This window comes from Pagrus major, chromosome 15 (assembly GCF_040436345.1).
Source record: "Pagrus major chromosome 15, Pma_NU_1.0".
In the NCBI taxonomy this organism is placed as follows: Eukaryota; Metazoa; Chordata; class Actinopteri; order Spariformes; family Sparidae; genus Pagrus; species Pagrus major.
Genome location: NC_133229.1, coordinates 17,729,404 through 17,755,033, shown reverse-complemented (window position 1 = coordinate 17,755,033; position 25,630 = coordinate 17,729,404). Strand labels below are relative to the sequence as shown.

The 25,630-nt window shown below is 40.4% G+C and overlaps 1 protein-coding gene across 4 annotated transcripts; it reads right to left on the bottom strand.

Moving 5' to 3' along the window:
- Positions 1-1,604: 1,604 nt before the first annotated feature.
- On the bottom strand, positions 1,605-13,996 carry LOC141009880 (RING finger protein 122-like). 4 transcript variants are annotated; one of them, XM_073482616.1, is made up of 6 exons: positions 13,526-13,996; positions 8,733-8,889; positions 6,779-6,821; positions 6,626-6,667; positions 5,004-5,086; positions 1,605-4,280 (listed from the first exon to the last, which is right to left on the bottom strand). In XM_073482616.1, the coding sequence occupies exons 2-6, from the start codon at positions 8,840-8,842 to the stop codon at positions 4,160-4,162; spliced, it is 399 nt and encodes a 132-aa protein (XP_073338717.1). In that variant the 5' UTR covers positions 8,843-8,889; positions 13,526-13,996; the 3' UTR covers positions 1,605-4,159. The 4 variants fall into 4 exon arrangements, with proteins under 4 accessions (XP_073338717.1, XP_073338714.1, XP_073338715.1 ...); XM_073482613.1 differs by having other exon boundaries at positions 8,721-8,889; positions 13,042-13,929; XM_073482614.1 differs by having other exon boundaries at positions 13,042-13,929.
- Between the last annotated feature and the right edge of the window lie 11,634 nt (positions 13,997-25,630).

Here is a 25,630-nt window from a genome sequence, read left to right as displayed (position 1 = left end):
TTGAGAATCAGGAGGAACAATTTGGGAATTTACTATTGGTTTAAGTTAAGTGTTAAATACAGCTCTGTAGCCAGGTGTCCTTTTGTGGGATTACTGGGAATTTACACAAAGGGAGAAGAGCCCTAACCTTAAAAAACCTTTTAGGAATCACTGGTCTTGGACAAGATGATGTGACTTTGTTAGTTAAAGGGGCACTATGTAGTTCTGGAGAAAAAAATCAAACCCAGAATTTTAATATTTACAATATTAATGTGGTAATAACACAAATTCATAAATATTTCTTTTTTCCATAACACTGTTTGAAGCTAGCAAGTAAAATAGTATGAAATTGTGTTTAAGGTCAGTTTGTTTATTCAGTTTATTCAGTCAGAGTTTGTGTAGGTATAAAAAAAAGATCTTTCTCTTCTGATTAAAATTGGTCTCAATCCTACATAGTGCACCTTTAAGTTTTCTTCTTTTACAAGAAAGGGACAACTTCACGTATTGTATTCAATGCTGAATCCTGAATGCTGAATCCTGAATGCTGAATGCAAGGCACAACTGATTTATAATTTACTGTGGCTGTTGTGCAAAGTTTGTGAAGGGAGTGTGGGGATATTGTGGTTCCTAGTTCCATGGTAAGTTGAAGCAGACAGCGCGTTCACAACTATTTGCTGCTAACAATGGCAGGTTAACTGGCAGTTTCCACTGGGAACGTCTATGTTGCGTTACACCACCTACGTTCTTCATCTGAGTGATCGCATCTCAAATGCATCCTCACTGCATCTCGAGAGCGATCACACCTGAACTTAAATCTGTCTACTCGTGGATCGGAGGGACACATGTTGACACCCGGTCTGAACCAGGACGTATTTGTTGAGATAGATAGATTAAAAAAAACAAAAAACAGCACATTATTGACTGTAGAGGGCAGCGTTCCACCTCAAAGCACAACAACAACAACAACAACAACAACAACAACCTGTTTTTGAATGACTTTTCACCCACATTACATATCACAGTTTGCACCTTATGAAACCCTTCAGTCACATAGACAAAAAAGAAAATACTTAAGTAGAAGTAAAGATATTGTGCTAAAGTTTTACTTTGGTCAACGTAAAGGTAACTCCTACTTAGAGTGTCCGATATTTGATGTACTTATGTGTCAAAAGTACAAGTAAAAATAAATTATACATATATTTACATGTATGTATATACTGTATTCTAAGCGGTGACCGATTATCCGCCTGGCCAATTACCGATATTAAGCATTTTTCTTCTTATCAGAGTCATTGTGTGTTTTTGTTATTATGATTTTAAAATGCACTACCTCAGTTCTTATGCAGCATGCATTTTGCTAAGAAACTAGTCACTAGAATGATCTGATTAATGTTGCGATGGTGATGCAATATTTGCTTTCAATTGCAGTGGGGTGGAAGTATTAAGTAGCATAAAGATGAAAATACTCAAGAAAAGTACAGTACTTGAATAAATGTACTTAGTTACAGTCTATCACTGAGTAGCACGACTGTATAAACTTTGCATGTATTATAATGATAATATACAAATAAATAGCCAAGCGTAAACATGTAGCAAAACTAGAAAATAAAAGACTTGGATCCAAATGACCTTATTAAAAACACTGGTTATATTTTTTTTTTCTCTAAAGTCAGAAAATGTAAAAGCATTTACAATTTACACAGTACTCATGGTATATTACACGATACATACATACAGAAAAGGTGTTTATGGTGCTCCTCACTCAGATAAGAAACCAGCTCAGACAGGCTCTTCATATCAGCGCAGTGAGTCTATTTATATCACTACAGTACAGAGCAGGTCTTCGACTCTGGGAGCTAAGATTTCATTGAAGAATGGTTGGTTTTAGCATCACTGACCCACAATACCTTCAGTGAAAACTTATAATACAAAACAGTTCCCTAAGAATAACTTAAATACATGTATACGTGTTATTTAAGTGGTTGAGTCAGTTGTAGCTGAACAGGATGTAGTTGTGACAGCATGTAGTTGGCTTTTCTATCAAACCCACCAATGACTCATCTGTCTCGCCATTTAGGGCTTCGCTACCTTCAATCTGCTTGGCAACATAAGTATGGATGGATCTGCCTGACTCGGAAACAATGGGAGATTACAGCCAAAATGCACCTACGCCTGCTTACATATGTCCTGTTGTGTTAAAAGTCCTCTTTTCCACAACTGCACAGCTTTCGTCAAAGTCTCTGCATTTGCCATCAAATCTGGGGCAAAAATGAGCCAGAGAATGGCCCGACGTCTTTAAAGCTGGTGTCTGATAGTTTAATGTTCTTCTTTCCAAGACTCCAGGCTGTTAAGTTGTGGTGACGGACGCAACATTTTCATGTGGTGCTGCATGTCAGTTTTGGGCAAACTGAAAACGAGCAGACTGAAGTTTGCCACGCGAACATTTCTCAGAGGCAGAGCTGCTTTGGAGGCAGAAATAATCTCTTTAGTTGGGTTACGGCATTAACATGCTGAACAATGGGAGACACAGAAATAGAAGACATATAACTTTTTATGTCTTATTGGACCCCATTTGCCACTCAAATGATTTCCCAAACAGCAGAATCTCCACACTCAGATAATGATACAAAAGACATCTTTTTGGTGACGATGCCATAATGTTGCTGTTGTATTGATGTCACATAAAATACTGTAATAGACTTTTTTTTATCTTCCCCAGTTTCTCCCAGCCCAGTCACCAGAATAAAATGTTGGCATTTTACATTCTGTACCCCAGATACGTTCAGATCGCTACATCTAATTTGTATCATGTCAGCATTTCTAAAATTGGTCTCATATCACATTCAGATGAAATGTTTATGAGCTGACTGTCACGTCAGGAGGAGGAGAGGATGTCGTCAGGAAAATGAGCATAAAGAAACGTACACGGCCAACATTTATTCAGCTAACTGGGTTGGTTTCTCCCCAAAAGATAATCAAGTCATTCAGTGAACTCAAATTTCAGTGGGTGAAGCTAACTACTGTTTTCCTCCAGGCGAAGGAATTTATCAAACAGAAGCCCATTCATAAAGGCGAGCGCTAACATTCTTGCTCCCAAAAATGTGTAAGTAGCATTTGTGATTGTACGTTGTGCACTGTTGCTAACGGACGCAGTCTCTCATAATGACAATATGTACAGCAAAGGTGAAACATTGCACTGTGGTATTTTTTGCCAAAATAAATGTATATGGCATCGACACAACATCTTTCATTCCATTGTGAGAGTTGCTGAGGATAGTGTACTTTATAGTGCACTCACTTTTTCTGCTGAATATCTGTGAATGTTTTTTTTTTTGCTTTGTTTTCCTTTAACATTAAAGAGGTCATATTATGCTTTTTTGGTTTCTCCTGCACTGCCTGTAATGCCTGGTTTGGAGTCGAGCCTTTACTTCCATAACTTATGTGTGTCACTATGTAACAGGCATTATATAAATATATTTATTGATATATATATTAGAAAATATATACAGCCGTACCACAGCCATGCTTACCAGCTGTAGCGGTGTCGTTTCGGATCAATTATAATGTCCTTGGATCATACTACCATGCTCGGCATGACCCGCCCTACTCTGCCTCTGATTGGCTACATCCTGCCTCTTAAGTAATGTGCATGTGCAACTCTCATCAGAGATTGAACAGAGGCGAGATGTCTCACTCTGTAGCTAAAACAGAGTGTTCAAGACACAGTGTGAAAACGGATGCTGAAGCAATGAACCATATGGGAAAAATAATGTGTTTTTGAAAATTAAACTATGTAAACCTATTCTAGTAGGACCCCCAAATAAAAGTATGAACCTGAAAATTAGCATAATATGACCTCTTTAAATGAATTTTAAAACATTTGAGTGGCCTTTAGAGGATCTGCAGCTTTAAGGCACTTGTGCATTAGCTTTAGCATCTGAAAATTGCAGGATTTAGGCTTGATAGTTTGGCTAAATCTGCGATCATGAATGCTATGCCACCTCTGTCTCAGAGTTATGCAGTAATCTCCCCCCATATATCTCTCCAGGTAGATTCTTTGGCTGTGCACTTGAACCCAGACAATTATATGAGTAGCTCTGCCTCATAAAATGTTTGCATTACTAAAACTACAATCTGTTGGACAGTGAAACAGGATGCTCTTTAGTGACAGGTGGCCCTCTCAGACCTCCAGGAGACTCTGTGGCCGCTCAGGTGCTTGTGGGGGGTCAGGTTGGAGGCGACAAATAGGCTTGTTGCACATCGGGCAGACGCTGCGGATCTCTAACCATTTGAGCAAACACCTGAGAGAAGGAGATAAATGAGAGACGTGTTAACTCATTTTGTAATTTCAAAGGAAGACAAAGTACGCAAAGTTACACAGGTGGGTCGAGGCAGAAACTTAAGGAAGCAAAACAAGAAACAGAAGGTCTGAGGGTTTACTTAACAGTTGTGAAACAGGAGTTAACAGACAGACATACAGGATATTTGCCCAGTTCACACAGGAACAGGTATTGGCGGTGATACAGGTAGAGAAATGTTGGTCACAAAGGCGAGCAAACCAGTCTGAAAACACTGTTGTCAATGTCACACCTACGCTACAGGGCAAAACCAGGTCTCAGGTGCATAAATCATGCTCGTGTTTAAACCTGCAAGGACATATGTTGTCAAGAATTTGCTCGTCATTTTCTGCAGAACTCCCTGAAAAAGTTGATAAGATATAAAAGATGATTTTCTGAATTTTACTGCTACTCTGACTGCCTCCGCTGTTAAAGTCGAAGGCAGAAATCCATTATGAAGTGGAATTTATGAGACATTCCTTTCTCCAAGATTGTTTGCAATCTTCAGTCTCAAACATGATGTATGAGCTTGTAAACTGACTGAGCTGCCTGATTGCAAACAGCTAAACAAATTAATCCATTTTGAAGATTTTTCAAGAGACAGTTGTGCATGTTAACAAGTACAGATCACATCATCAAATGATGCAAGAAAGTTTGATGATTACCAATCAAAGTTGTATAACTTACTTCTTGTGAAAAGCATGGGAACACGGGCACACTCCAAGCTCGTCCCGGCTGCGAAACTCTTCTAAACACACCGCACATGTTTGCTGAAAAGGGGGAAATGACAAGTTGTAAATTCAGTTCATGACCAACACTCCTGTCACCTTAACTATTTTCAGTTAATAAAGTATATCCTAATACAGTCCCTCAATTCAGGCATTATACAGCAGAAACATAATACATCCAGTCAGCCTGGACACAATAATTATGTAGTATAGAACGGGGAGAAAGCAATAAGAAGTGTACTAAAGGCTACCGCATCATCATGGATCCTCCACCTGCCCTACTCTGCCTACTTCAACTCTGCTTCTAATTAGTTTAGCCTGATATTATTACCCTAATCCTAACCAATATCACGCCTCATGCCTAAACTAAACCAACTGAGCAGGAAGAGTAGGGTGGCTCCTCGCAAGAAAAGTAGTGGGATCTAAAATAACGCTACCAGGGGGTAGCTGCTAGTAACTGCACCCAGGTAGCTGCTGTGTATAGCTTAGCAAAACCTCCCATGATAAAGGGTAAAAGTAATTTCAACAACAATTTATAATAATGGCAAGTCTTTTTCGACAATCTTGTAAGTCACCGGGAATGTAAGCCTATAGCTCTGTATTGCTCTAAGACCCTTTTCTCAACGTGAGGAGATCTGTTTTCTCTTTAGGATGAAATAAATAAGGGGTTCCTCTGCATGTAGGGTCAATGCATGAAGTAAAATTAATCCGCAGTTGTTCAAAAAGTTCAAAAATGCCAGTTTAGGGGGTATATCCTAATGTCATTGTCCTACTTGTGCTAATACAATTGTATGTATTTTGACATGTGTGAGCGCATTCTCCAAAAGCCAGTGTTGACTGAAACGCGATAAACGCTTTGCCTTTGTCATTGTCGTGTTAAACGAAGAAGCGTGATGTGATTCAGCACTAGTGCGTCCACGCTGCTGTCATATTCTGACGTGCAAAATATAAAATTGAACACACAACGTCGAAAGCCGGAAACAGAGTCAGCTTGCCTTCAAAACAAAATAAATGAACAAATAGCCAAAAATATTGAGATTAATTCATGACTGTTATACATGATATTTCCTCCATTAGATAATTACACTTAGTTTTTTAATTCTCTCTCTTAACCAGGCTCAATAGAACCACTTTAAGAAATAAACCAAAAGGAAACACAGTAACTTAAAATCATTGTGTCATCCAGATTACATCCTATCCAAGTTTGATGAAGGCTTATGGACCTAGATTTTTGTTTGGTTGTGTGGTTATCCTCTGAACTTCAGTGACCGGAGTGACTCAGACGTTGATTGCATGTGCAGCCTGTAATCACCATCATGTACATGTATTACATTTAAGCTGTAATTGGACGACTTTGCCAACAGTAATGGTTAATTTTGCCTCCCTGTTTTTTCAGCAAATTACAGATTTACTGAAGCTTGTTACAGGGGTAACTTTGTTGCTTAAAGATGATTTTGCTACATGCAAGTCACTGCAGTGTTTTTCACAGTCACACACATTGTCCAGTTAGCATCGGTCATCTCCGTTCCTTTAAACTGCTTTACAACAGCGCACCTCCCATCCCCCCTGTAATCAACTTACACCAAGCAGGCTGAGTTTCTTCCCCGCTCCTTTCAAAACAACCTGTTGACAAGAACAGATTTGTGAAAAAATGCATATAGTTCACCAGACAAGCAATTAATTAGTCTGAATTACAATCTGACACTCAAACAGGATATAGTCTTATCATATTACCTCGTTGTAGCCGTACTGCTCTCTTGCACCCTGTCGCCTGAGCCTGTGAAGGACAAAAAAAACGAATATTATAATGTGATTTAGAGTCATAGAAATTCTAATGTGTGCCTGGTGGCTCCATATCTGTCTTGCTGTGGACATGTCTTGACATGCTGTGTGAATCAGCTGAGATACTGCTTCAAGCAGTGCTGGAATTCACACAATGTCAGATTCAAGTAACAGCCTGTGCATCTACGCTCACCGTGAGTAGATCTATAAGACTTCCCAGGACATGCCCTCGTACGAGAGTCCTGATGTTGTGCTCAGTGAAGTAGAATAAAATGTGTATTCAAAATTGAGACACACGCCTTTTTCGAACCTTCTTGGAAACGATTGATTTTTTACAGATGTTCTAGGCAAATCTGTTTTCAAAAGTCTTTCTGGCAGCCAAATAAGTTAACAAAGTATTACGTTTCTTAGCCAAGATACAGCTCTGAACAGGTTTTTCCAGAAATCCTTGAAGCACACTGACCTACTCCTAACCTATCTGTTATAGCCCTAAGCATCTCTTTTACCTTTGTGAACAGATAATCCAGTTGAGTGTTTCTGTGTGAGGCCTCTGCGTCAACTGATTACCTAAACCAACTGAATGTGGTTCATGAAAAACATTGAAACCAAGGCTGTGAAGAATTTAAAGAAGTTCCCTCAGAGAAAAGCAAAAACGCTATCTGCTAATGCACACAATCAGCCACCACGATTTGTACATGTAAAACCAGCACATAATACAACTTAGGTGGCTTCTGCTGGGCTGGTGGTTTCATGTGACTGATACCAACTGCCCCGAGCCAAGTGGTACAAGATGATGTCCAACTGGCAAGTCCAGCTATGGGTGAAGCGTGTGCTCACTGCTAAGACCACCGCCTTAAGTTTTGTTTTGTCACAAACTGTACTGAAGGTAGAACATGTGTTCCCCCAGTGACCGGAGGATATAAACTTGCCTTTGCGCTATTTATATGTGTTTGTTAATCAGTTGGTTGAACGCTGATGGCTACTAAAACTCAGGTGCTCGGCTGTTACATTTAAATTTTAAAGTCATGCAGCCTATTGATATTTCAATCCTGATGCATTTTAATCAGAAGTATTTCGATTAACAATTTAATTTCTGTAGATGTCATAGATAAAAGTTATAGTCTAGATCTCTTGCTCTCCCCCACTGCAGATAAAAACAACAACCACAACCATCAAATGCCAAGAAGTTCAGGTATGCTCTGAAAGAAAAATACAGAATATTTCGAACTGTTGCACAAGTAGTTGAGGCAAGATGACAGAAAGTCGAAACGACCTGAGTTCTTCAGACCATAACTTTGGTATGCACTAAAGGTTAAAGATTAACGATCTGTTGTAGATGAATTTGACTGAATGATGTCAGATTTTTAGCACAAGCCAAACACAAGAACAAATGTTGGCGATGTACATTTCTCCAAACCGCCGATATGTTGAAACTTGACATTTGTTCATGTTGCAACTTAATGTTTTTAATGTTGTCAATTTGATGTTGGGACAACGCTGTGCTTTTGGTTTGGTTACATTTAGGCACAAAAACACTTGTTTAGGGTTAGGTAAAGATCATGTTTTGGCTTAACTGGTTCTGTCGAGACAAACGCGGCCAGAAATTATCCCAGCATCTCTAAAGAATATCCACGCTGTTTCATGCTTACAAATTTTGAAACACTAGCTTGAAAAGTGGTCTCATCTTACTGCAACACCACCGTGATCCCCTCCTGATGACATGAAAGTCAGCTCATATGCATGTAATCTGAACGTGATATGAATACAAATTTAAAGTATACACGGTTTGCAGAAACGTACAGTGCCAGCAATCTCAACTGGCAACTGGAACATGCTAATACTGATCCAGTAGATCAGTCTGACAACTGTGTGAATCCTGTGCAGGAGCTCTTACTCAGCTTTGTACCTAAACAGGTAGCAGCAGAAGATGAGGCTGAGCATGAGGATGAAGAGGCCGATGCCCAGGATGATGACATAGACGTTGAGCGGCAGGTGGAAGAGCTCTTCAGATGTCATCTTGCAGTGGGGGTCGACGCTCTGCAATCTAAGGTCACACAGACACCCTGAGAGGAAGAGACACATAAAGAAAGAAAGGTTAACCTACCAGGAAGAATAAATCACATGGGAATAAGTGTACACCAGTACCAGCACAGTGTCATAGCAATCACCATATTTTTTCACAGTAACAAAATGCAATATTTCCTCAGATTTATAGTCTTCTTCTTCTAGTTAGGATGAAAAAACGTCTGAAACAGTATTTAGAAAGAGGCATCTGAACTATGCATTGAAAATGCATTTATACCAGTACATATATTAAGGCATACTTGTGTGGAAGCGGATCAAGAGTCAATTCAAACTTCCCACAGAGTTAAGTGTTCACAATTTTGACAACTGGCAATCGGATGGCATCATAGCCGTCATATTTTACAGTGTTTTGAGTTGACTCTGTCTTGACACAAAGAACAAGGCACTCGTGAACATAGGCTGCTGTTGGTAATCATGCAAATTCACATTCATGTTCTCAAATGTATTTTGAAAATATATGAAAATGTCATCTTAAATGCCAACAGGAAACAAAGCTTCAGTCAGTCAATTCACATGTAAGGCATGCAGCCGTCATCACACGGCATTTAGAAAGTCAGCATGAACGGATTGATGAATGAATTGGATGACTTTCCACACAAAGTGCATAAAGAGTGTTTTACACATGGCATTTAAAGACTGAACCCAATTGAAAGCTTTCATAGATTTAGCCACATTGTTTATTGCTTGGAATGATCTTAGCATAAATGTTTTGCAAAAGTTTGTAGTGGTGTGGGTGAGCTTTCATTGTTTAATTTCTTTATGAATTATCTGATTATCGAGCTGTTTGGGTGCCCAAGACAAAGAAGCAGTACCAAACCTGAGAACTCACTCTCGTTGCTGGGACTGACTTACACACTCAAAACTGGGTCGACCACAACTTTGACAGTTTATTTTTGCCTTTCAACTTAATTTCTTAGGTTAGGATTACGCAATGGATCAAATCACTAAATGTAATATGACGGTTTTCACTCTTAGCGACGAACCCACAGATTCTTATCACCCAGTTCTGCAGTTCCACTCATATCAGCGCAATGTTTGGGTTTTAAAGTCGTCACTTTTAGTTCAGTTTCCCCACTCTTCTCAACTTTGTTTCCAGCCACAGCAGGAAGCTGTTTCTAGCTAAAAAACCTTGATGAACCCACTGTACATACCTACCCAGCAACAAACAGCAGACAGACAGAATTAGCTACTAGCTGGTAAACATAGTGGACCATTTAGCAGCTAAAAAGCTAATTATTTTTTCTGAGGAGTTGCTGGAGAACAAAAGACCTGGAACTTGTGTCTAGATTCAAGATTCAATACTTCATTGCCATATCAACGTAATTGAATGGAACCACGTGCTGATGCTAATGTTGCTTTAATGCTAATGTCGTTCATGCCTGCTGGAAACACAATGTTATGATCTTTCAATCTTAGTGGTGCATAGCTCGTCCATTATGGCCTGTTACTGTGGGTTCATTGTGGATATTTTCTGTATTCTGTTTGTCCCCTTGAAATGAGGTAGGATAGCCTGCTAATGGGTCCTTGCCAGTGTGTTTCCATGGTCCACATATGTCTTCACATCAGTCATATGCCATACATTGATGTCTGATGTCTGACAATCCCATACTTCCCCTGTGTCCTCCTCCTAAGGATATGGGGTAAGACTTTAGGCGGCATATGTGTGCACGTTTCGGTGTAACTTGTAAGGCCTGGCACACGCCACGCTGCAACTGTAAAGACTCGTGTTTCAAATTGCTATGTAATACTGCTTACTGGGTTTCTTGAGCGACAAAAGTTTTTTGACCATTGAGATAAAGTTTAGATAAGGTTATGTGTAGAATCGCGTAATAACAGACGTTGAGGTGCATCATTTCTAATTCTGTTTGAATAAGACATACGCGAGAAAGTGGACGAAAAGGAGAGAGCTGTGTAGAGAAAATAACTTTTGACTATTTTTTCCTGCTGATATATTTAAACTGCAGCACTGAACTCCTTTTTGTTATTTGCTCAAAAGGGTTTCATTGAAGCGCCTGCCAAATAAGTGTAATTTAATGTAATATAAAATCAGAATGGCATAAATCTACAGTAATTAGGATCAAACTGAGTTACCATCTATTAAGGGAGGAGGTCACTGGTGATTTATATCCTCATGACATTCAGTGGTTTTATCAAGGGAGAAATCTTACACATATTAACAAAGTTCATAGATCCCACAGCAAAAGCACTTCTCCAACACTGCAAAGCCCTTTCATGTGAACTTTTACAACCATCCTTGCGTCACACAGGAATGTGTTCCACTTGCTTCTTGGCCGAAGACTAGTCACTCGCTGTAGTTTGAGCTCGGAGAGAAAGAAGTGATTTCAGCCTGAGGGGCTCGAGCCGGGCACTTTTCATTCCACATGATGCATGCGAGCCTTAAACAGCTGTAGTTAACTATTTCTTAAGGTCAAGTGCCACAACTTAGCACACTGCGGTGGTGACCTCATGGTTCAGAAGTCATTCTTTAATAGACAAGGGGTCACAGCAGGACAGTGTGAGTGGTTTTAGGGGAGGGTTTGAGAGAAGGTTTGGGTGAAGGAGGAGGCAGCTGTAATCTTAGCACGATGTGAGTAAATCATTGATAGTGGAGCGCTAAAAGGTAGGCCACTGTGCAAATGTATGCAGTCTGGACAGGACTGTACCTGAACACTGTCAAAAAGAAAAAACAGCTTTGGTTTCTACGTGTAAATGATCAAGTAGTAAGTTTGTGTGGAAAGTCCTTCATAAGTTTTAAATTTAAAATCAACTAGTACGAGTAAAGACGGGCCATTAAAAACAATCAAATATGTAAGCAGGCAGCTTTAGGCAACGTAACTTAACATAACAGTTTCACTGCTCTGGCGTCTGTTAATTCTGTTAGCTGTTACACCTGGCAGTTACTTTGTGTAAATATTTAGTAACCTCTACGTGCGAAACAGTAGTTACCTGGCTGCAACTGCAGTCCTTTGAGTACACACGTCAGCCATGATGGGTTTCGCCATCAAGCCTTTGGTGAACACACAGCTAGCAGGAGTTGCGGCAGAGAAAACATTAGGATGAGAGGCCAGAGATGGACGAGCATCAGATATCAACTTCTCTTAATTCACCTCACCTGGACAAGGTGGAGGGAAAATAGAAGCAACCCCATCCCCCAAACAGCCTGTGTGTAAGGGTAGCAAGGTGAAAGTGCTGAGGTCGCTCTTTACTGGTGAAATGAGGCATGGCAGTAGGAGTGATAGTGGCTGAGGAAGACTGCAAGCATCTGGCACTGTCTCCCAGTGAGAAGAAGCAACCCTATCCCAGGTGTGCGAAGCCCATGTATTAGCACTGAAAAACAGCCTGTGTGTGTTCAGTGTAGTACAATAAGTTGTCATTTGTGGACAAGCGCAGAAGAAGAGTCTGAAGCTGACGTGGGCTGTGTGTTTCCCACTCGGTTCTGATGATCCAAAAACCTGGGGCAGTAAAATAAAGCAAAGCCTCGTGGTCTGAACATAGATTGCCTTTACCACTGTTGAGTGAGCCAGAAGTACACGCTGTTACACTGGGAAACAGCGACACAAGACTGTGAGCTTGCGAGGTAAGCTGTTTTAGCAAATGCTAGCAACTCATGGTGTAGCTATAGCTTGTCAACTAGTGTTAGCTAGCGAGGCAGCCTGAGCGGCACAAGCCTAGCAGTTTGCAAGAGTGTGTGGTCTGCCGTCGAAGAGGCAGTGGGAACGCAGGAACTTCCTCAGACACGCGTCGGTCATCTTACGATAGGACTGGGACCACGGCTATTCAGCCATTTCACTGCCATCACTGGGCAATATGCCCTACATACTTAAAATTTGTTGGCATGTACTTGCCTGTATGTTTTTTTATTACAGTAGTGCAGGTGGACCTGCTTTCTGCGTGCCGGTGCTCCACCACATGCAGTTGGTGCCCTTTTTAATTTTTTTCGCCCCTGACCCTCAGACAGCCTGAGTACGGCACTGGTGAAGACTGTTAGAGGGCAGAGCACATATGAAATAGAACCAGTTTGGGTGGTGCAACTTAAGTTAGTGATGCATAAATATCATCTTGGTAAACAAATCATTACTAGGCTAAGTCTGAACTTGAGGAAATGGTGCAACTGGCTCCAGAGGACTTACCTTTACACCACGGGACGGGACGCATCAAATGTGAGAATGTATGGTTGGCAGACCCAGAAGATCTTTGGGGTCGTGACCTCTCCAATATAACAAAGTCTGGTCTCCACAGTAGAGGGAGCTTTGACCTCCACGTCCACTTCTTTTTAGGATCAGACTAGTTGATCCTGATAGTTGATAGAGTGGATGTGAAGTGAGGAAATCCTTGTGGTCTGGGGGTTAGCAGACCTAGCCCCAGTTTCTCAAGAAGACATGAGGCCCATCTGAACAGTGAAACCTCAGTCTGCAATTGAGAGTTAGTATGCCCAAAATCTGGAAGTGTATCAGGGAAAGAAATGGAAGTATTCCTGAGTTATCCTCACTGAAGGACAAAGAAAACAGTCCTGGAGGTGAGCCTGTGTGCCTTGTGGACAAAAAGACACCAATATAACTGACAGTATGGGGAAATATACTCCTACAAATCCCATCCAACACTCTGGTTATGTACCTCTGGCCGAGCGCAGTCCTCGCTTTTTTGTTTTGTCTCCTCTTCAAAACATTGTCACGAGTCTCTCCTTCCCTTCCTCCTCTTCTTTTCCCTTCTCCCTCCTCTGCCCTCTCTTTTTAGATCTCCACGTCGCCTTCCTCCTCTCAGGCTGTGAAAACCTGCTGTGGCAGGAGAGACAAAGGGAAGGACATGGATGGGTTTCCCGGCAGCACAGCCAGCCAGGCAGGCAGTGAGGCAGGCAGGCAGGCAGGCAGGCAGGCAGGCAGGCAGCCTCAGTGTTCCTGTGGAAAGCAGTGTCTCATGTCTTCCCCTGCCTCTCTGCTCTGAACAAAGAACACAAGGAGGTATACAGTATAACACAGGAAGACAATGCAGCTAATGTTAATTCAGATCCAGGCTCTCCACCCTTCTCCTGTGTTTTCTTCTCACAGTCACTCTCCTCCTCTCTCCTTCCTCGTCTCTCTCTTCTCCACTTCTCGTCTACAGCCCTCAGTTTGTAAACAGATCCCTGCTCATGTGATTCGCTGTCTGCAACGCAGCTCTGCTTTCACCGCCCCCTCCTTCCTTCTTCCTCCCTCCCTCCCTCCTCCCTCCCCGCCTTCCTGCCCACCCTCCCTTTACCTCTCGCCCCTCTGGGTTTTTCCTTCTACCCCCCTTCCTTTGCAGCTGCAAGCTATTATTGAAGTAGCTGCAGAGCAGATGGCAGGCCAGCAGATGTGGAAATAGGTGTGGAGAGAGGCTGTGATATGATAGATGTGTGGTAGTTTGATTGATTACACACTATTTGTGTATTTAATCGATACCAGCTCATGTTTAGACAAACTTCCTCCTTGTTTATAGAAAGATCATAACCTCATCTGATTCAGATTGGGGATTTTTGATCCATTCCCAGCCAGGCTGGACCATACACCGGACACTCAGGGGGCCCAAAGGTGTTATGTGTTAAATATGTTTCACTAATTTCACAATTTCACTAAAAATACATTTGTGCTGAATACACAGACAATGCAAAGTGTCTGTGCAATTTTCGTTAAAGGTGCACTATGCAACAAATGAAATGAGAAGACAGAAGAGAGAGAGAGATGTGTGTTCAGAAAGTTAAACAGGATAGGTGAACATGAGAAAGGAACATGAAACAGTCAAGTAGTTAACGCAGCTACGATTGATGGATTATAAACTGAACAAATCATCAGTCAGGTGAGATGTGAGAGGACTCAGATCAGAACCTGAAGTTTGGACCCTCTTCTCACCTCGTTCTTTTGAGCTGCAGCTCAGTTCTCCTGCTGGAGAACTGCCTCACTGTGTTTGTTACTTGTTGCTACTTTATTTGCAGTGCTCTCACCTGACCAAATGAACTGAGCCAAAGGAGTAAACACTCCAGAGTTCAGCAAAACCACAACACACACACACACACACACACACACACACACACACACACACACACACACACACACACACACACACACACACATACACACGCACACACACACACACACTTGGTGCCCTGAGATTATGTGCCACATCGCAGATATTCAGCGCTGCCAAATAAGGATTAATACAACCAGTGAATTTTATTCTGCCTCCTTTGCCGCTTTGACATATTTGTAAAACTACTACCTGCTAAATGATTTCAGTTATCAGCAAGTGATCGTGTCGACAACAAATATTTTCTCAAAGGCAAAATGTGTGCGGCCCAAAAAGAAAGACAAATGAAACTGTATTGCTGTGTGTGCACGTGTGTGTCTGTGTGTCTGTGGCCAGATTATATATATATATATATGTATTTATTATTCATCATAGAATCATATGCGTGTCGGATAAGCTGGAGGCAATGTGACCACACAGACAAATTAGCACATTTTTTTCTGGAGTCGCCTAAAAATAGAGCCATTTTGGGATAGAGTGAACTGGGAGATGTGAAGACATATAACCTTTGAGAAGTGTTTCATTTCATTATAACTAAAGTGGTGCTGAAGGAAGATAATTACTTGGTGAAAATTCTACTCACAGCTGGCAGGAAGGCCTTTACAAGAAACTGGCTTGAGACAAACCCACACAGACACAGACAGTAGTTAGACGGAGTGATGATGACGGAGAAAAAGGAGCCTAAGTAGTTGAGTTTAACAGAAAATGGGAAAAAGGACTAGGCTTTGAACTGTATTGATAATAATGCAGATTATTGAGACACTTAATCTGTAGGCAAACTGACTATAAAATGAAAGTGTTAATCATATTTTATATATATTTACAACCTGGATGTTAAAATAGGAAATGAATCCCCAGAATAAAGGCAAAGGTTTAAATCAAAATCATCGTCTGTATGGTTGCAAAGCTATATAGCATCTCCAAGTGTCTTACATCCAGCTATAACATGCTGAATGAGGCTTACATCTGAGTAACCAAGGGTCCATCTGGTGGCTGATGTGCAGAAGTGCAGCATATGGCTGACTGAGATCCTGTTAAGTAGCATTTGTTGACCAGAAATCCTTCTTATTGAACCAGAAAATAGAAGGTCATAACTCCACTAACACAATATTTAATTAAACAAACAAACAAACAAACAAACCAAAAAAACACGATATGCACCTCAAGTAAGGATTTTAAAGGCTTTTTGAGTTACACACTGATGGATGGATGCAAAACTAACCACTGTTGACCTGCATAATATCTTTTTTCTCCTCAGTTTTAAGGGGTATTATGTGGGAAGATGGCAAATAAATGCTTGTTTGTCGAAATATATAAAATAAAACTTACATTCATCCTGTGCATTTATTACATGCTTTTTGATTTTGTGTATAAAGGGAGTTTATATAAAAACACATTTTATTGTCAAAATGCAATAATATCTCATTTTTGTTGTTAAGAGATTTTTATTTTAGGGAATGCTGGATTGAAGCAGATTAAACCGGCCTAATGAGTCACACAAGCTCACCACGTTGACCTTGTAGGTAAATGCAAATTGAGACGTCACACTAAATCATAAACAAAACCATAAAATCACACTGTGCAAATAATTAGACTGTGCTAATAAGACATAACACAATTCTTGTTGTTGATCTTGTTGAATACATTTGACAAGTTGAGTCAATATTTAAGGAGGATTTTGGAGCAATTTTCAGCAAATATTATATATTCGTTCCTTATTGCAACAACACAGCATCAAGAGTTTTGCAATAAAATGTCTGACTCTGCAGAGATACTTGTATTTATTCAAATGATGCTCTGTTGTTGTGTTGATTTGAGCATGGACACTGTTTTAATCCGGCTGGCTGCTCTAGTGCTCTAGCTGTAACCGTCTCAGAGATCCTGACGAGACCTTAGTGCCCGCTGCCGTCCTTGCAGAGCATGCCCCACCTTCTTGGCTTGCAAAGAAAACATCAAGGCGTCTGGAGCCAATGTAGAGGCCATCTAGCACATCGATTAGCCACATGGCGGTGGAGATGTCGGGAACTGTCACCAGGGCTTTTTTCCTCTCCACCTGTAGGTTCATAATAAGGTTAAATCACATGGTAGAGCCTGCAGCAATAAACAGCATCTCAACCTTTTAAACACATAAGACATCATTTCTGCTGTTAGGGGTCTTTCTATCAAAACAAAAGACATTTGCAGAGTGTTGTGTGGGCAGGGCCGGGCAGAGCAGAGGGGCAGAGTGTACTGAAGTAAAATTGAATAAATACATACAAAAATATGATATTCATTATTGTTAGAGGTTGACAGTCTGTTCCTCATGTTGATCCCCATTTTCAAAGTTGGTCCACCATAGACCACACTGATGTTGTGACTGTAAATGGAGTGAATGTAATTTCTTGCTTGGATTTAAGAGTTCATACCTTCACAACGTTCACGCTTGGAGGGAGGAGGCTGAACACATGGCACCTTTGACCGACATGTTCGGGGAGGTTCCGAATACAAAGACACGCACCCTGACAAATAAAAGGTTTTATTCAAATTCATCCAGGAACTTTAAATCAGACACAAAGCAGAAAAAATACAAATAAAACATGATGAATTTAGTGAGCGTTTGGATGCCTCTGTACCTGGCTGTAAACTGGTGGAAGCACTTTGTCCATCAGTCTCTCAGGTGGCATGTTACTACGTTTCTCTGGTGGGAGGGAGGGGGGCTGATGTTGTGCTCTTTTTTTCCTGAGGGCCTCTATGACATGCCTGGGCTCTGCTAGATCCACTTGTAAGCCTGTGGTGCCATTCAGTTTCATCATGGCTTTGGCAGCATCATCAGCATTAGAGTAAGTCACCACGCCACTTGCTAATCCATTTTTCACTATTTTCTGAGTTACGAAAGGAAAATATCATATCTTTACTATTTGAGAAAAGTGAAACAAAATTTTTAAAAGGCAGTCGGTGGAATTTGTATTTCCAAGGAAGGTTTGTAAGACAGTCACCTGAACACTAATGACATCTCCAAATGGTGAGCACGTTCTGAGCAGATCCTCAGAAGTATATTCTGTGTGATGCCACCCTAAGATTTTGATCATCTGTCAGAACAAAACATTTGCTTAAAACTGACATCTGACGCGGTAAAGACATTTTCAGAGAGCAGTTAGTACACATTTGTTAATTCGGCATTACCTTTAAATCAGTAGGCAATCCCTGTTTGTCAATGTCCATCCTGTCTGCGCAACCATGTGGCAAAAATCTCCAAAAGTAAACGGCAGGTGGTGAGGTATTCCAGCACGGCAACAGTCAAGTTCAAATCAAAAGCCCAGATACAACAATAATGAATGAGTTTACATGCACACTAGTATCCTGTTTCTGATCATATTATGGGTGTGGCACATCCCTGTATACATAACATTATTCAGGTTTCTGATTGCCTGCCGACTTCTGTCAGAGTACTTCAGGTGGCACATCCAGGTTTCTCAAAACAGGGATATGGTCTTATCCAAGGTTCCGAAATCAGGATATGTTTTAACCTGTTTACATGCACAACACATTACCAGGATACTTCAAAAACCAGACCATAACAAAAGGTTTGAAGGTTTATTTAATTGTCATTTTACAACACAGTGTTGTACAATGAAATGTAAGTTGTTGTCCCTTTCTGCTACAAGGGAGAAAAACATTTTTTTTATAGCGGAGTGTTGAGGATGAGTTAAGTCTCACAGCTGCTCTGTTGTTTGGTGATATCAGTGAGGCTCCTGTCCTGGGCCGTGCATGAACCATGCCAGTTTATGATGTTTCCAGTCAGGATGCTTTTTATTGCTTCTCTGTAAAACTGATGAGTTTCCATAAGAAGTAGAACCAAGTGTTCACCTGCTCCCCCTCAGCTCCACTGATGTAGACAGGGGTGTCTTTGCCTCCTTCTTTCTAAAATCAACAATCAGCTCCTTGGTTTTGCTGACACTGAGCAGTAGATTAGAGATAGTAGATTGTTTTCTGTGCACCACTCTGCAAGATTATTCATTTCCTCCCAATATGAACTCGCATCGTTATTTGTAATGCGGCCGATGATGGTGGTGTCGTCCGTATATTTCACGATAGAGTTCTCTTGATGTCTGGGAGTGCAGACATCAAGAGTCAGAGTCTGACCAAATTTCTGTTCCTGAGTTACGGTGTTGAATAATTGTTGTTTTTGCAGAACATTATGATGTCACAGTGAAGTTGACCTTTGACCCTTTGGATAAAAAATGTCATCACTTCATTATTTTATCCTGTGAGACATGAAATGTTGCAATGAGAAGCATAATAATATGTATAAATTCTTGAATTATGGCCAACGACATGTTTTGTGAGGTCACAGGCACCAAATTCTAATCAGTTCATCCTGGAGTCCAAATTGACATTCGTGTTAAATTTTAAGAAATTCCCTCAAGGCCTTTCTGAGATACCATGTTCACAAGAATATGACAGGCTGACTTTCCACCATGAGCTCATTGGTTTTGCTGATATCGAGCTGCTGGTGATTGCACCATGTGATGGCCATGGCTTTCACCGGCCCAGGGGCATAAAAAATGGACGACTTTACAGTTTCAAAAGTGTTTATTTTAACAGGTTCAGGTTAATTCCACTGAAGCTGTTTCCTACCATTCAATCCCAGTATAATAGTAGCTGCACATTCATCATCAATGCAGTGCAAATGTCGTTTTATGATCTGACAGTGTCATCTAGTGGACAAATGACCTGTGTAGTTCAAACTCAGTTGCAAAATGTCAACAAGGTGGAGGGGACATTTAGTGACCTTTCAATTGATAATAGAAAGTCATCTTGTCTGTGATTCCTCCTGTGGACTCCTGTGGACTTTGTGGAGCTGAAACTGACTGTTCAGACAGAGGGGGAAAACAGTGCTGGAGAAATTGACAGTATGAGAAAACTGATGCATTTTGAACATTAAAGCATATAAACCTATTCTCTCAAAATAAAATAATGAACCTGAAAATGAGCATAACATGTCTCTTTCAAGTGAATAACTTTTGTTCTTACCCCTGAATTGGGTCTTGACAGTATTCTTAGGTGTAATTCTAAGAAGGGTCCAGCGTAGGAGTACCGTTTGGTTTCACGGTATCTGGGATTATAAAGAAGCTTCTATTCATATTGATCTGTCTGCAATGTGCTTGATGGGACCTTGGAAGTGACAGGTTACACACACAATGCACCAAAACAGCAAGCATGTGGGTGTGTATGTGGGTTGCAGTAGGCCATTGCCATTTTTCTCTACCCTGGAAGGCTCCGAAAACAGGTTCATCTAGCTTTGATAAACCTCACAGATCAAGCATCATGCATCATGTAAAACTATCAACTACCACTGACTTAAAAACAAACACACTTTGAATACGATTCCCAGAAAGAATATTTTTTCTCATCGGTGTCTGGAAAATTAAAAATTTGTCACCAAAATATAAAAACAGCAGCACTGAATGAACTCTGAAAGCTGTTCAGTGCTTCTAATTATTTGTTGATTGTTGTTTGAGTCTAACTTTAAGACAAATATTGTTAAAAAAACATATTGTGTACATTTCAAATGGTCACTTTTTGTGTTGCCTGTAGGCTGCCCACTTACTGTTGCTCTGAGCTGCCTCAAGGATTCAAACAAGCTGTGTAGAGATGTAGAGGTCAGTCATTATTTAATACTTACTGCACAGGATGTGAAGTAAAAGACAAGTTACAGGAGCCAGCCTGCTGGTGTGTGTGAGTAACACAAGCGATGCATATCTAATGAAATAAAGTGTTTGCCATTAGGCACTTTTACACAGGAGATGTTCTGACATGTAGGAAAGGCATAGGCCGAAATAAAATAAAATAAATGATCGCTTAATTCCATTTAGCTGCTTTCATTTCAGGGTACAAAGCCATTATTAAGTTATTAGCAACACATGTCTCTGATGTGAAAAAGACAGATGCCATCAGCAATATCTACACAGTAAACTATGTGCTAAAACACAAACAAACATATACATACATGGCAAGAATAAAGCTTGTGCAAACATAAACTGTGAGCTGTCAAATCAAAAATCATCTTGTGGGACTTATTCTATAAGAATGCTCCTGTGAAGGTACAACGAGGTGCTCGCACTGGCATCAATGTAATCACTGCACAAGAGCGAACACTGGCTGTAGAGCTGTAGTCACAGTGGGAGTGAACCTGTACTCAGTCATAACCCCACATTTTAGGTTGAATTGATCTGTTCAGCCAGAACCATGCTGACTGTCTAAAAATCACTATCCTCTTTGTATTTCCTCTATGTACAGTATAAAGCCTACAGTATGATCTACTGAGGCAGTTTGACATATAGCAAATAGTTTCAGGCTCATGAAATAAAACTCATGTTTTCTCTGTAACTGAATGAAATAGACCACTAAAACAGATCTGAAGACATGTAGCAGTTCATGTCGACCACAGTGTTGAACTGAGAAAGATGACGAGTCAAGAATTAAATTAACGTATTCAAATCAGTAAAGACAGAGTTGGACAGGAATTTTTTGTTATTTTTTAAAAATACATTATTAATGTTGTTGGAAGAGCTCCATGGTTTACAGAAACGTATTCACATGTGGAAGATTCAGCAACATATTGTGATTGTTATCATTTTGTTCTGACTGAAAGCTTTGACTGTAACAGATAAATTAGACTCACTTGGTTCAGTTAATTGTCTGTAATCTGTCTGTAGAAATTTGACTGCCTAGTAAATTTACTTTCTTTTTTAATAGGTCAAGTCATTAAGGGTATTATCTCAAGATCAGGAAAAGAGGTCACAGTGAATTTTAACCCCTGAAGAGTTTCAAGGATCGTCTAAAAATGTGGTCATGGGTGAAAAATAATACTAAGAACATGTTAAGAATGTGTCTTGAACTGACATCTATACTTGGTATGAGTTCACAGAGAGTGAAAAGGGAGAACAGAAAATGTTGTATGGCAAGTTACAGCTTGTTAAACTGGCAAACCAGAACACTATATAGAATTACATTTTGAATAGATAGCAGGTTCCTGCAAGGCTCTCTGTCTGCACACCAATTTAAACTAATCTAAGCTTCTGTTTGGTGAAAGGTTAAATTTTGGATTGGACAAATCCACCAAAATAATTTGCTGGACCCAGAAACCCCAAGCCTCTTTGTGAGTGTAAACCCAAACACATTATGACTCTTAGGCTTGGAAAGACTTTAATATCCTTTTAGAGGCAAAATAATGGTACAGCACAGAACATATAGACACATTAAAAGCATATCAGATAGACAAAAATAACATGTATATCAACAATTGTCATAAAAATGAATCGTTAGTATACTATACATCCTCTGTATATCAATGTATTTCACGTTCCCTGTATATCTTTTTGCTGTGCTGGTTCTGATCTTGGAATATTTATACCTACGACGGGAAGTGGGTGGCTGGAGCTCCAAAGAAAGTGTATGAGATGTATCCATGCAGACCTTCTCAGCCAGCCCGGTCATATACTGGTGGTAAAGGTCAGCCTGTTGTTTCCCCAGGATTTCCCCGCGGTTCTTCACAATTTTTCCTAATTTGTAACTGTGATGCTGGTCCCCACCATGCAACATCCAACAAAAACGTGACGTTTTTTATTTTTATCCTTAACTTCAAATAAGGGACAGTCTAAGCCAAAAAAAAGCCAAGGAGAAGCCTTTGGCAATAAGTGCCTCAGTACTCATTTAAACCTGATACAAGTGTCACAAGTTTACAGGGGCATGAAGTAACACCTTCTGTAAGTCCCTAGCAAATTATTTTTTTTAATGGGAGAGAAATGAAGAGACAGAGTGAAAAGAAGAGCATATGTAAGTAAGTCAACGCTTATTTTGGCCAGGACATCTCTGCAGCGCTACAGTGCTTCATTATAAGGCTGTGTTGTTACATAGCTTCTTGTAAAACTGGATATTGCTCATATTGTGCAGCCTCACTTTAAGTTGATTTGTTTCCTTTATAAATCCCCAGTAGAGGGAGCTCCATGATCACAGGACAAATGCCGTGCTTTTATACACCTCCAGTTGCAGAAGATGGCGCTGTTATTTGTTGATATAATGTCCTGACTAAAGCATGGACTGGAGTGGCAGGCTCATCAGAGGGCAGCTGAGAATTCTTGCCTTATTTCACAGAAGTTATTTCCTGCACCAACTATCACCAACTATAAGCACTTTAAATTATTCCACTCGTTTAAACAGTCCGGGAGACCTTGAAATATAGCTGACTTGTTGACTTTTGTTGTGTGTCGAAGTGGTGTTATTATGCGATACAAATGAAACCGTGCACCACTCTTCATTTCCCTTTCACTGCTGAAGTCTCGTATACTGAACATTCAGGCACTGGGTCAACAGCAGTATGAGCCAGAACAACAAATTACAAGTTTTTTTAGCTGATTGCCTCATGGAGGTCAGCACCCTAGTGTGGTGCAACGATAATATATGTAAATGCACTACCATGCCCTAACCAGACAGAACAAGATTTAACCAGCCTACGCCTGACAGAGTGCTGCTTACCTCCAAACTTCACACATGTGTAACAATAAATTCCAGCACTGCACTAACAGCTCAGTGCTGTCGACAGTGAGGGCCTGGAGGCAGTCGAGTCCTGTTGAACAAAATCTCTCTGAATGAAATGACACAGATTTTTATGGTCATTTATTTTTAATTATATCTGATTGATGTAAACTTTATAGAGTGTGGCCTACTTTGATTGAAAGGCAGATCACTCCTCTGAAAATAGAGCTGATGTTCAGGCTTTATAAAGATCAATTTTTATGAATGACATGAGTTGTGAGATTATTTTACTCACTATGACTTCACTGCAAGTGACCACACCTGAACCAAACATTCTCTAGACTGGATGCAGATGTATGTTTATTTGCATTCATAATATATAGTTTGGACATTTAGGATTAAATGGATGGGCATTGAGAAAACATTCTTTATACAGTAGATTAGATAAAAACATGTTTATTTGTATTGCAAAATCTAATATCACCGACAAAATCACAAGCATGGACAACTGTGAGCATTCAGAAAATGTAAATGTAAACCACAATATTTAAATCATCTAGCGGACACAGGACAGAGTGTGTGATAAAGACCTATATTAAAGGGTCACTATGTAGTTTTAAAAAAAGAAATTCAAACTCAGAATTTGAATATTTAGAAATATTTTCCATAACTGAATAGACAAGATGTTCTCAGAGGAAAATAAGGTCCACAGAACACTGTTCGAAGCTCGAAAGGTGGCAGGGTCCGCCAAATATAAACAAAGTAAAACAGTATGTAATTGATTTGTCTGTCAGGGTCAGTTTGTTTATTCAGTCATGAACATGAAGAGAGTTTGTTTAGACATAAAAATCAGTCAATGAAGATCTTTCTCTTTCTTCCCCAAAACTACACAGTGCACCTTTAATGCCTCATCCCACATGCTGTATGTCTTAAGCTGAACTTCAAAACACTCACTTCTCTATTCCTGAAAAGTTGGCTGACCTGTTTGTGTCTTGAAGTGTGTGTTTTCTTGCAAGAGTTGTGGATTCTAGGAACGTGACGGCACGGAGGGCAAAGCAAATGGCATTCATGAATCAACACACAGATAATAGGCTTTGAAATCTTGTTTGTTAATAACAAAGGCTCGGATACAGGCCGACTGTCTTGAGGTGAGAGGCTGATCCAAGGACACTGTCACACCAACAGTGCACTGAGATGAAACATGTATGCATAGGGAACTTTTATTCCATAAGAAAAGGTATGATTACTCTGCACCTGATTCCTACATTGGCAATCAGAAATCAACTTGTAATGCATTGTAGGCATTAGAGCATGTGCTTTGAGTTGATTTATTATAATGCACTAGTTTTAATGACTAAAATGTGCGACAACTACAAACAAGGTGTTGTTGCAATCACACTGATATGCAAAACATGAAAAGGACAAAATGTCATTTGCTTTTCAATGCAACAGAACAGAAAACAGAGCTTAAGAGACTTAGCACAAACAGCATTTCAGCAGCACACCACTTCAAAATATCATAAACGATTCGTACGTGTTTCTATGGGGGTCGCCGATCGAGACATAAAGAAATGAGTGGCAGACAGTGTTGCTGGGTAAAGACTCAAACGCCCTTCGAAAAATCCTTCCTGAATGACTTTACTGGGTTGTGTACTGTCTCCACTACACACCAAATCCAGTATTTTTCCATCAAGTAGCGCGCTGGACCACGTGACCACAAAGGAGCGAGAGAAAAAAAAAAAAAACGCTGTCATGTTTGCATCCTCAATTGACAGCGGTGCACACTGTACACTGCTCTCAATTAGCACAATAAACACAATTCTCCCACATTTGTGTGCCTCCTCTGTCACTTGACACCACATTTATGAAAGTCCGGCGCTCACTTTGTTACTGTCGCCCATTCGGGAAACAGATTCTCCTCCAGGTCGTTTTTCTAACCCCGTGCGTTCATGATCATGTAACCACTCCCACTCGTGGCTGGTGGAAAATTACCAGCTTACAAGCAACAGGCAAATGAATGGTACTTGCGGTTCATCACATCATTCAGCTCAAAAGTGTACCTGCATGCCCACGGCCGATTTGTTTTCGGGGTGTAGCACAGTTAAAAGTAGGTGAAGCTTTACAGAGAGTCTTAAGTGGATACAAAAGCATTAGTTTTATACC